This window comes from Amblyomma mixtum, chromosome 2 (assembly GCF_055824585.1).
Source record: "Amblyomma mixtum isolate Tamu chromosome 2, ASM5582458v1, whole genome shotgun sequence".
Taxonomy (NCBI): domain Eukaryota; kingdom Metazoa; phylum Arthropoda; class Arachnida; order Ixodida; family Ixodidae; genus Amblyomma; species Amblyomma mixtum.
Window position 1 is genome coordinate 303,415,178 of NC_143013.1, and position 12,928 is coordinate 303,428,105.

Here is a 12,928-nt window from a genome sequence, read left to right on the forward strand (position 1 = left end):
TTAGCAAATACGGGTGTCTTTCAACTCGTTCACAGTGTAGACGGATAGCAGGTTGTGCTACAACAGTCCAGCATCGTTTCGGTGACCGCTGAATAGTTGAACACACACACACACAGAAAATAAACACCATGGCGCATGTCGCGCTATGCTCGCTCTGTCCCCTCCGATCCCCTTCACGCTGAACATTTCCTGTATAATAATTTCTTTTCAGTTTTTTTTACTAGTGTCGGTTTTTTTCTGCTCGTTTGTTGCTCCGTGAGCGCCTGGGCCTTTTCTATCCTTTCCTGAATCTTGTACTACACAGTTGCAAGGCGGGATGGCGCCATTTTTTTTTTACTTTTCTGCTTCAATTGCTGCCTGCCCTTTCACCTCACTTTATTACCATAAAGGATACCAGGAATGGGGGCACTAGATAAGGGGTGGGTAACATACAGTAGAAAAAGTTAAGTACAAAAGTAAAACATGTCAAAAACACTATGTTCGCTGTTAAATGTGGGAGCTATGGAATTCAGAAATGTGGGCGGGCAAGTGATTGCGGCGATGTCGTGTGAAAGGCCGTTCCAGTCCGAGGCTGATCGGGGAAGGATTTAAGCACGTGGCCGGACAACTTGAAGGGGATGACCAATGTGGACCGAAATTCCTGCTGTAGGACCGATGCAGGGCGCCAGACAACGACATCGGAAAAATTAAATGCTACTAAATCGAAATGGTTATGACAGTGCGTTGCATCGTTGGTGACAATGAAAATTACGGTTGGGAAAACTGATATTATACCAGCAGAGCGAAGCGTACCATGCTAGGCGCATGTCTCATTCACAGCCCAGTAAGATGGTTTAAGATTTTGTTCATAGCATAACAAAGTGGAAAGAACAGGTTAACAAGAATGAAAAAAATAGCAAAGGACGTCAAATGTCATAAAAAAAAGAAAAACACTCTATGCAGCAGATTAAGGTGTACGATAAAAGATTGCGCGGTAAAAGAGAACACGCACTAATTAATACTCAAGTCATGCAAAAAAGCCAACACTGACACAGTGGCACAAAAACAGTTTGGATAGAGTCAACTCCGGCGCGAAGAAAAATAAACTTACACACATACTTGCACACTGCAATCGTGACCATGCGGAGAGTGCTGAACACAGTCTTTCCTTGCAAGCGATGAAATGAGCAAGAAGTGTGTGTTCACGTTTGTCGAAGGATCTTTATGATACACTCCACGGGATCCTTTCAAGCATTACGCCAGACGCAATCATTGCTTATAGGCGGTTCAGCAGAGACGCATCAGTTTGCGAAACACAACGATACCTCTCACAAGGAACTCTGAATCCCAATGTCATTCTTTCGGTAATGTGGCGAAGCGCGATGTACTCATCTACTCATTTAGTGGCTTATCCTGATTACGTGTAGCACCGAAATTGGACGCAGGAGAAATGCCATGGTGATAGGTACTTTCAGCCAGACCATATGTGTAGGCGTAACCTCGGAGCCTGTACGCTCGATAACATGCTCACACTGAAAGCGCAGTATCCAAAGCGAGTCCTCATCGAGGTGGGATTGGTCAGTGATGTTTCTGGTAAACGGAAATTAGGCCGCAGCATTTCGATATCTGTTTTGTTTTTCTGCCCGTGCACCTGCCCCGTGTGTTACGGTGAGGACATGCTTGAAGGCCACCCACGGAGCTCCACACTCACAGACGATGCTTTAATGTTGAGCCGTTAGGTGTAGTGAGGGTCTCCAGAATACAGCGTATAGATGAGGATGGAACTTGTAAGAAGTTTACGTTTTATGTGTTGTAGGGAGAAACTGCTTCCACTGAAAGTGAAGAAGTCACTTTTGTCCACTAAGAACATTTTATAGCCTGTATACCGTTTTAAAATATGCTCACGTATTTTCATTACAAAGCTGAATTGTAAAAAGGCAAATCGCAAATTCGATGCTTTTTTTTTAACATAAGAAAACTCTTACGCCGTAAGTCTGTGGTGGCGTCATCGGCTACAATTCATCAATTTCAAATATAACAAATTTGATTGAGATTAATGGGTCAGCTTCTTTAACAGAGCATTTATTTGTTTTTCCCGCATTTTCAATTGGAAAATCTTGCTCTTGACTGTACAGGCCAGAGGAGAAACTGACAATCATCTAAGTAGCATGACTGCGGTGTTCAGGAGGCACGGTGTGCTCAATTATGCGTTAGTTCTTGGACCAAAGCATCACCCCATTATGCTATCTCATTTTCGAGGAGCATCGCGTTCCCCCTGAGCGATACTCTGCTTCGAGATGGCCTCTTAACATGTACTATTCCGAATAAATAAACAAAACTAATCTTGATCACAGCTCCGTTAACTTCATGTTCCGAGTACATTCATACGAAAGTATCCCGTCTATTAGCTTAAGCCACCGATGCGCTTACTCCTTGCTCAAAGTGCATATATTATGCGGCAACGCTTAAAGATTCATAGGAGCTCTCATTTCGCGCAATTATAAGGAATTTTCTGCCCGTGCTAATCTAGTTATTCTCTCTTCTTTTTTACTGGAGTCAAAAACGCATGGATGCTAACTTTTGGAATCAAGCGGAAACACGTTTGCGATAACTTATTTCTTAAGTCGCAATTAGTGCATTATAACTGATGACATGTCTTTTAATTCACAGCCGGTTTAATGTGGCGCTACGGATGCGGACATCGTCTTGAGGCAATCTGTGCTGCGTGCTCGACGAGCAGCGCAAATGGGCGCGCTGCATCTAATACCCGGCTTGCAATCCCACCAAACTAGAATGGTTAGTGCCACAAGCACTAGCCCCTGCTCATTTGACTTCTACAGGTGCACAGTTTCGTGCAGTAATTTAGGCTGGACGAGAGGCAAGTAGAATACAGGTGCGCATGGCTATGCTGTGTTCTTACCGGCCACGCAGTTCATGCCTCGGCGGCAGCGTCTCAGTCGCTATCCACAAGTTCAGCCAGGACATGCCGTTTATACCTACCCGGTTTAAATGCTACACATGAAAAAAAAGAGCGAAATTCTAGTGCAGCGAAACTTTTCGAGGGAATCTAGAGAAGAACAATTTTAGGCTTTTACTAGGCATCGTTATTTATAACAGAATGTATTTACCACTTCCTCAAGCTTATAACTACGATCCGTTTTACACTTCGTTTATTAAATATGTAACTAGTTACTCAGCCAGGTAGTTAGTTTATTATCAAATTTTTAGCAAGGTTTGTCAGCTGGATAGTTTTTTTTAGATATTTAGTTAGCTAGCATTTACCTGGTTATACCTCTAGTCTGTTATTTAAATCGGTAGTGGGCTAGCTAACTAATAATAAGTTAGTCATTTAGGTCGTCATTGAATAGGTTACGGAATAAATATATACACGACCAGTTATTTATTGAATTAGTTATAAAAAAGACTCATCAGAATACACAGATCAGAATACACACTTCAATGCTGCTGTATGATATTACGCGCGTTAATCAGTTGGTTGCTTAATGAGTTAAAAGCCAACTACTCACCAGTGTCTACAGCGTAGGGAATCAACTGGCCTTGATGGAACAAGCTAGCTCCACCCTCTACGACTAAAACGGAGTTGCTATATGAAGTGCTCTCTCTCTCCCCCTCTCGCTCTCTCTCTCTCTCAAACACACACACACACACGCAAACACACACACACACACACACACACACACACACACACACACACACACACACACACACACACACACACACGCACACACACACACACATACACACATACACACACACACAATTAGTGGATGCATACTAGTCTGCATCACTGGAGGGATGCATCCGCATAAATTATGAATTTCTATCACTTTCAACATTTTTCCTGGCTTCAAGGCTGGTCAAAGCTTAGAAGAGCATCACTTCCAATTACTCACAGTATATATTTCTTTTCTGTTAGGTGCAGTGAACGTGAAATGACATCTAACCTCCGCCGCTGTGCGTCATTACAAAATGGTATGTCCGCGTAAAATATACTCACGAATTGTATGCTTCCCATTTTTCCTCAAAGACGCACAGATGACCGTTGCGTAAACCCATGCGAGCTCGCAACGCGCTTGAATACAAGTCCAGTGTAATTAAAGCCCGCAACAGTAGCCCAACCTATGGTTTTCTGGTAGAAGCGGAGAAGAGAGCTCGGAAAGTCGGAAATTGGTTGCTTACCCCAGCGCTTTCCACGTTTCCTATGAAACGCTTTTCAAGCGCCATCTAACCAAGCAGCCATGCCACTTGATCAATGCACGAATGCGCCACACAAAATGCTGCTACCTCGCCAACAAATTCTATAGCTGAGCCTAAACCAAGAACATACTGCCGAGTTTCGGGGAAAGGCATGCGTCCAATAGGTGGGTGAATAAAGCAAAAAAGAAAGCGAAAAACGGCGCATTGCAAGTCCAGCTCGAAGCTCTTCAATGTCGTTCCGATCATGCGGGCTCCGTTTTGACGGCTGAAGTGGGAGAACCATGCGGGCAAGCCACTTCAAAGAGGACAGAGACTCCCAACGGTGGCCAATACTCCAATTTTCGTTTGAATAAAATTTTGAACAGTAAGTACCGCAGAAGAAGATGATCTCCGCGTGCACGAAATATACGACATGGCGTACGAGGACACACCGCAAAAACTCAGTAGCGATCCTCGGTCCCTTATGTAAAGCCCAGCCTAAGGATAATTAAGGGACAATAAATGACAATGATGATGACATAGGCGAGACAGTACATGGTCATGGGGGAGATATTGAATTCCACAGTGCGGGTTAGCGCGCGCCTTTAAATTACTGGAAATTTCGGCTCACACCTCTGTGCAGTCATTTATTTGCTGTGCCTGCGAAATTAAGCAACCTGCCTGTGATAACAACTTTAAGTTTCAACTTTCTTTCGTGGACGTAAATGGCAGTAATGCAAAGGCCACAGCATGCAGAACAACGTGGTTAAGGGGCTGAATGTTGAGGGACCTCTGGGCCCATGAGGTCAGATGGTGAGCAGTGGTGTAAAAAGGTATTTCCGAAGAAACGGGACAGAAATATGATCACATGTCTACCGCTAAAATTGGCAAATTCTGGAAAGAAAATGGACATTCTAATAATAGGCAGGCAATCAATAGAAGCAGCAATAGACGTGTAGAAAAAATATACATAGCGTAAACACGAGCCAGGACATGATGCATAGATATGTCATTCGTAGATGATCAGCTTTTATTTGAAACTTTATGTGAACTTGGGAGGACGTCAAAACACGGCGACCGTTAAGCCACAATGAAGAATTTATTATTTCTTCTGCATACACTCATTACCAAAAAAGATCCCGCGCTTATTGTGTACCGTCGAGCTTAAATAAATTTGAGATTAATATTACATTCGCTCCTCCGACAAATTAAGCACTTCATACGAACATCTGCACAATATACTGAGTGAAACGAAATGTCTTTTTTTTTTAAATAGGTGTGTTACGTTGTTTAATGATCAGGGACAATTTTCTGCTGCCTTGTTGCATAGCTTTGCAGCATAACTGCATGCATCTGTTTTGGTTCACACTTTATATTTTTTTTTGTTGCGAATGCAAAGTTCATTAGAATTAGTGTTTATTTTGTGCATGGCTTTGCATTAGTGCAACAATGCTATACTGTCTGGCCACGCTGACGAGCATAGGCGTTTATTATTATTATTGTTATTATTATTATTATTATTATTATTATTATTATTATTATTATTATTATTATTATTATTATTATTATTATTATTATTATTATTATTATTATTATTATTATGCGCTGTGCTTATGTACCTGAAATCTTTAATGAATTACCGGATGAAATTTTTGCTGTAACTTCTATGCGTGACCTGAAGATGCATCTGAAAGCCCTGTGTTGATCTTGGTATTCTTCTGTTAGAGTGAAGTTATGCTTAAAATGTTCGTTATTTCATTTATTTTTATTTTTATTTTGACGTATACTCTGGGTTTAGAGTTGAATTTCTGAATACTTATGCTGTTAACCTGTGTTTTCCAATTTTTGTTTGTTTTTTTTTTGCTCTCATTTGGGTGTAACGAGAAGCGTTACTGTATCCATTGCCTTTTTTGTAGTCCTGGCTGTAACTGCCGGGCCCAGTCACTCAAACCTCTTGTTGGCTTTGACGGGCCTGAACCTTATTGTATTAGGTACAAAGTGGCAATAAACATTATTATTATTATTATTATTATTATTATTATTATTATTATTATTATTATTATTATTATTATTATTATTATTATTATTATTATTATTATTATTATTATTATTATTATTATTATTATTATTATTATTAACATTATTGATAAGTTTCGGAAATGTTTACCTGAAGTTTGAGACTATTCGCAAGGCTTACGAGCATTAATGTTTCACGGGCTGGTTAACATCAAGTAAATTGGCCACATTATTATTACCATACATTATTATTAACATTTTTTGGTAAGGTCTAGTGTAAAGTTTCTGAAAGTTTTACCTGGAATTCCAGACTATTCGTAAGGCGACGTACCAGTATGTCATCTTCACTTTTTGTACTACAGCTTGAGCCGACTAACAGCCAAAAGTGGCGCGTCATTCACAGGCCACGTTTTGACGGAGGCAAATGGCAGTGCTGGTTAACCCTTTAATGTCTATATTATAAACTAATAAGAAATCAAACCCTAAACACTATGCTGGCTAATGTACCTCACATTCAAATGGCATTATCAAAATTTTATTAGTGTCGGTAAAATTTGAGAAATCGCTTTCAGTCAATTAGCAACGAGTAGCATTTGGTCCATTTTGTGCAGCTAGCCCTAGTTTTTTGAAAGAGGAAAACGAAGTTCACGAACGAACTCGATATGGTATGTTGCGAATTCGCGACACTCGGCAGTAAAGGACGAAATTAATTCGTGGGTCCCACCAGGGTTTGCTCAAAGCCCACGAGCAATATCAGAACGTTCAATTCCACATATTACAACACTATTACTATTATTCGTAAGTGAGACACGCTTGGCGCGACCTCCTCGGCATTTAAAACAGGAGCTATAGAAAAATAAGCACTAAGATAAAACAGAACTCCAGGCAGTTATCGGCCACCGCAACGTATTTTTCAGCCTCAGTATTCCCCAGTCTTAGTGCTTTACGCTATTTTCTTCCCCCTTCCCACGTTTCAAAACCTGTCCCTCGCCGAATTCAGTTGGAGTCATCGCGGTCAAGGCCCGTATTCGTGTCCCCGAGAGAACTCGGTTTCAGCACTGGAGAGGGAACTTGAGAAACTTGCTGCAACATGTCCGAGCGCTATACTTTTTTTTTCTTTCATAAATATGAGCGAAACGTCGCATTTTATTTTCCTATATTTATCAAACCCCGTAGCACCTGGATCGCGTTTTTTTTTCTTTTTCAGTTACCTTCAACCTGAAATTTCACCGGTACTTCGTCTCCGTGCCGGCGATAGATATTCAGAAAATTGTCTAGAAAGGCATAGAGCGCTATTTGCGAAACAAAATGTTACTGTGTATATCATATTTCTTTGTGTGACGGTAGCGATAGAGAGATAGTGCAAGTGTACCGATAGCGCAAGTATACTTCCACAGACGCACGGACACCGGCTCCTGGAAATAAACAATGCGTAAGCTATGCACGGTAGATGAATATCAAATGAACGTGTCGGCTAGGAGGCATTTTTTTTTTTTTGACGCAAACCGCTCACAACTATAACCACTGAACGCTCTTAACAGGTGAAATCAGTTTGTTCCCAACCAACTTTTCCCCCTATAATCCAGGCGAAAAAAAAAACAGAACAAGAACTCAAGTTGGCCAATTAATTGTCGTATAATTCAGCTCAGTGCGGGAAAGAAAAGTTATATCACACACAAGTATTGTCTCCAATCATGCTAGAGAAGATTGTGGCGACGTGAAGCGGATTTTGGGCGCGGTTTGCAGGCGATTTTTTCTTCGCAGGTGCATACCGACTGTCGAGTATTTACGAGTAGCATTATAGATCGAAGTAAGAGGTGTACGTTGGTCAGGAGAAAAAGAATTGCACACTAGATGCCAGCGCAACACGTGAACAGCTACGTCGCGCATCGCACTGAAGCCTACATGTTAAACATTCTCGGACGAAAATTTTGAAAATTGGAAAGTTGTATAGGATAGCCTTATGGATATATTGGAGGTAATGGTCTACTCTTCTGAGATGTATTAAAATCTTTCTTTTAGGCTGTTTCGATCGATCGCATAGAACATTTAAGACTGCCTTAGAAAATCAATCGTGAATGCTTTTGACTTTAGAAAAAAACGTTAATAGAAAAAAAATGCAAGACCGCCGTCGGGTGACCTGCGGGTATATTGGCTGTTATGTGAAATCTTGCATTATATGAAAAAAAAAATGTGTTCATAAGCATTTTCTCCATCAAAAATACTTTTCTCCAGAATTGTTGGGTATGAGAGAACGAAGTCTTCACATTTCCGCACAAAGCCTTTTTCCCCTCGCTCAGGCGTCAGCCGGTCTGCGTGAAGAGGAGGTCATAAAGCAGAGGGAGCTTGCGTGACGAATGACTCTTGGGATGATTAATGTAGCACTGTTGGTGTCGCGACCCGTGCGCCGTAACCGCGACCCGGTGACCGCGCTGGCTCTGCGGCGTTCTGCTGCTGAATGCATGCTCAGGGATAGAATTCCGGGCTGAGGTGCCGGTCGGACTTCGATGCGAGGGAAATGGGAAAAGATGTCCGTACGCTTCACCGTGATTTTGTGACGCGTTAAATAACCTAGTAAGGTCAAAATAAATCTAATCTAATAAAATACATAATTGAGTCCCGCCATACAGGGCGTACTACCTATGGTCGCTGGCGCATAACACTGAGACAATTTTTCGACTTGCCATAGGCGCGACCACGGCACGAGAACGCAGAGTGGACACGGTGATACCATTTACCCGCTCAGATCCGTGCGGACAATATGCCTGCTTATAGCGCCGTCGGAAATTCCTGCTCGCTGTGGTAGGATCCAGCATACTCGTGGCCCTGTTCTGTACTACAGCGCGACCTCACACGTGTGCCCTAGTGCTTTCGTAGTGAGTGCACTGGTTTGTAACACTGACCCTCAAACTTTTCAGTGGCTTGCATTCGTAGGTATGCTGAGGTAGGTGGCGCTCGGGTCGCCTCACTGTTTCATAAGCGTGGCATACGTGATCGTAGAACGCATTCCCCAACACAGCAGCGCGTTACGACTTTGGTCCATGTTTCACGGTGACTAGTGATGAGCCAGGACGCGGTAGCTGTCGAGTAGTACGTTCCAGGTCGAAACTCCGGCGGCGAACTCCGGCGGTTGCCTGCAAGCCACATCATGCCCGTAGTCGACGGGCATGATGGGTAGTCGACGGGTAGTCGCAACGAGTCGGTGCTTCGGACGGACACTACCGAGTTTTGGTCAGAGTAGGCGGCAACCAACAGGTGGCGCCCACATGGCAGACTTACCCTGCGGCGCGGTGAGCAGCACGGCGACCCAGAGCAGGTTGGCGCAGAAGCCGAGCTGCAACGGCGTCGTGGGCAGACGGCGCATGGTCCGCGTCTCCGCCGCCGCGATCAGAGGCCGGCCGGGCGAGCGCCCCCAGCTGCCGAGAAGCAACAGGCGGCGGGCGGCGCGTGAGCGCGGCGTCAGCACAGCCGGGCGCCGGCGACGACGACAACAGGTGCCGTCGCCGCCTCCGGGGGTCCTCTCGCCTCGGGTGAGAAGCGCAGCGGGGGCCCGGCTCCCGAGCAGGGCCCCGGGCTCGAGCCGCCGCCGCTCATGGGCCCCGCGTCGGGCTTCGCTTCGGCGGAGGGCCGCGCGTGCTGCTGCTGCTACTGCTGCTGGCTCGCCGACGGCGCCGAGAGCGCTGCTGCCTCGCCGTCGCCCGCTGAACGCGGCTCGCGCTCGCCGCTCCGCCGGGATCCGCGCCGCGGCGCTCCTCCTCCTCCGACGGTAACGGGTGCGCATGCGCGGGGGAGTAAGGCGCTCGCTGCCGGCGCATCCGCAGCGCTCAACGAATGAAACGCGATAATCCGGGCGAGAGGAAGATGTATTTGGCGCTGCGTGATGAGTGCCGGGAAACTTTTTCCCTCGGCGATAATCCTAGATGGAGGGTGTGACCATGCGTGACCTGCTAGAATTCTTTTGAGTTCCGCCCCGAGCACGCAGAGCTCATCGAAGGCTACGCACTTCACGCGGTTTGTTCGCTGAGCACTGCGTGCCAAGGAAGTGCACAACACGCTGTGCAAAAGCTGGTCGCTGAGATGGATTACTGTGGCGACGGCGACTGCGCTCCGCAGCTGCGATGACAGGAGGCGGCCAGGTGGTCTAGTTGCCACAACACTCCAGAGGCGGTGCATCCTTGATCACCATGGCATGATGCATGAAAACAAACAAGTCCGCGGTCAGAAGACTTTCCTATGCCCCATGCAGAGATGATCGTGTTTCTGCAGCAGCGTTAAGGAGGAAAGGTACATTAAACAATAGATTTAACGTTACGCTTAGAGAACCGGGGGAGAGGAGGGAGGAGGAGAGACTTACAACGAAAGTTCCATCGTAATAACGTAATTTAAAGTATATAACAATAAAATTCATCGATCCACCTATGCTTTCGATATCGGAGACAGCTGGGATGGCATCGTGCAACGGAAATGCTAAGCGTCGTTGGGAAAGGTAAAAACATTTCCACGGGGCTATAGAGGGGCAGAACTTAAGGTTTCCTGCCGGCTAGTCTAAGCGCTATACAATGCAATCTGTACGGCCCACCCCCTATTAAGGGGAAAACCTCATATGGAATTTTATGTTATCCTATCTAGCAGAGAACATAGAGTTTTCTTTTCACACTACACGTGTAGGTTGTAGATGCAGAAACATCGATTCAGCGCAGAAGCCCCTCTATTGCACGTGAGACTCTTCAACACAGACACTAACAGTTGCACCTCAGAGGACAAAGTTTTAAGATAATTTATTGATCAACCACCTTCATGGTGATTTTACGATTGTACTAAAACTACATTCTCATTTTATACCACAAAAATTATCATTCAGAAATAATTCACAACTCGATCAATTTACTGACGCTTAACGACTGGGTCATTTTCAACGCGCTAGGGGTACGACAACAGGAGAGCGCCGGCTCTTATTGCCGATTTGCCTGACGCGTTGGCGTAAGGCTTCGACGTCGGTATTTTTTCCGCGACATTCTTCTCGCAGTCTCCCTTTTCTACACGAGATCCCTCCCAATGCAACAGGCACGTTCAAAGTTTAAAACACGACAAAGCACGAGAGAATAGGCAGGTTTCTCGCGCGCGTTTTTCACTGTCTAAATACTTGGCGAGACATTGATTCTTCCCTAAACGGTTCCTCTGCGCATCTCCGGAACCGAGTACTTCCGTGGCCTGCTCAAAAATGCGTGGAATTCTCGCGTCTCCCGACAGCTGCTGATAAAGTGCGGGTGGGGAGAGGGGTTCGACACGCTCGCGCCGGCTTGCTCGTCACGCAAGCTCTTGCGACGTATTGCGCTCGCCGGGCTGCACTCCATCGCACCTCGTTCTCCTCCGGCCTGTCTGCCATACCGTTCGAAATTTGTTCCATTGATAGAGGTGCTGCAATACGTGCCAGCAGCCCACACGCTGACGCTCGCAAAACTATTTTGCCGGCTGCGACGGTTGTCTACCTCTGTTCATCGAAAACTTCCCCCTTCTGACAGCTCGCCATTAAGCGCAACTTCCGCTCGTGCGTTTGATGTGATAGGCGCTTGTTTCTTCGGTTTTTAACGGACGGGAGACACGTTGCGAAATGCTTAGACGTGTCTGCCTACGTAGGTAGCTGTCAAGTGCGTTCCTATAAGAGGTACAAGTACCCCAGTTCTGGGCGGAATTGAAATGATATCCTCGGGAAATATTTAAAAACAAATGTGGGAATGCGAAACCAGTGGGAACTTAAAAATGGTTCTGCATTTACCGGTGGTCATCATCAATTGCATTGTGTATTCTCTGTCTCATTTTTTCTTTCATTTTACAGCTGTGACGAGTGGTGGCAAAAAAAAAATATAAAAGCAGCACCAAGAAGAGCAATGCGAGCAGTGTGAAGTAAAATTAAAGTACAATGAACAAGCGCGCACAGATCAATATGATCATAGCCGTTGACTCGTACACCTCAATCTACACAAGGTGAATCATGAACTTTAAGACTGAGTCTTTCCAGAGACCAAACTTTCACCCTTTTTACCTTTCTTTCTCATCATACTGAATCACCCTCTGTTTATAGATTTTAATGGATGATATGCGCTGTACAGTAGCGTGCTCACTTTCTCACATCCGCTCTGCCTGTGTCCGCAAATTTTTGTCCTGTCAGTACGTTCGTCTGGAGACAGACCTGGACAAAAATAAGTCGCAGACTACCTGGATAACAAGAAATAACATTAATACCTTTATGAACGCGCACTCTACACACCACTGCATACATAACAAGAAGAGAAGTAGCAGCAGACGAGTAAGGAGGTAGCCTCGATAGAAGGCATGAGATTTTCTGCGAGCCTATCTCACCTCTTTAACAATGCAGGCTCAACCTCACGTGGACAACAGAGGGCACACCCGTATATTTGTGAGTGCACACCGTACACACAGCCATGTTTACTCTGCACCGCAAACACAACCGAAAGGTAGGAGGTTAGTTGTCCATGTTATCCTGGTGATCTTAGAATAAGAGGAACGAATAGCAGAAGAAGATGAAAGTCTCCTTTTACCTTTTAGCTTTTACCTAATCCTTCTTGCTTGTCATAGCTTTTTAAAATGCTTGACCTGTGGTTGCCAAGCTCAGGTTTCGGCTAAGCCTAGAGGTTCTTACAGACCTTTGCCAAGGCAAGGGCCCTCTCTTCGACTAAATTGTAGTATTGCTTATCATCAAGAATTTTAGCATTTT

At 44.9% G+C, this 12,928-nt stretch overlaps 1 protein-coding gene across 1 annotated transcript in view; it reads right to left on the bottom strand.

The window, feature by feature from the left end:
• The window catches only part of LOC149364743 (neuronal acetylcholine receptor subunit alpha-7-like), a 262,942-nt gene extending 253,037 nt beyond the window's left edge, over positions 1-9,905 (bottom strand). Inside the window, exon 1 of the mRNA XM_089574677.1 lies at positions 9,472-9,905. Coding sequence (XP_089430803.1) covers positions 9,472-9,556 — 85 coding nt within the window. The 5' untranslated portion in view covers positions 9,557-9,905. The remainder of the gene's footprint in view (positions 1-9,471) is intronic.
• Positions 9,906-12,928: the final 3,023 nt, after the last annotated feature.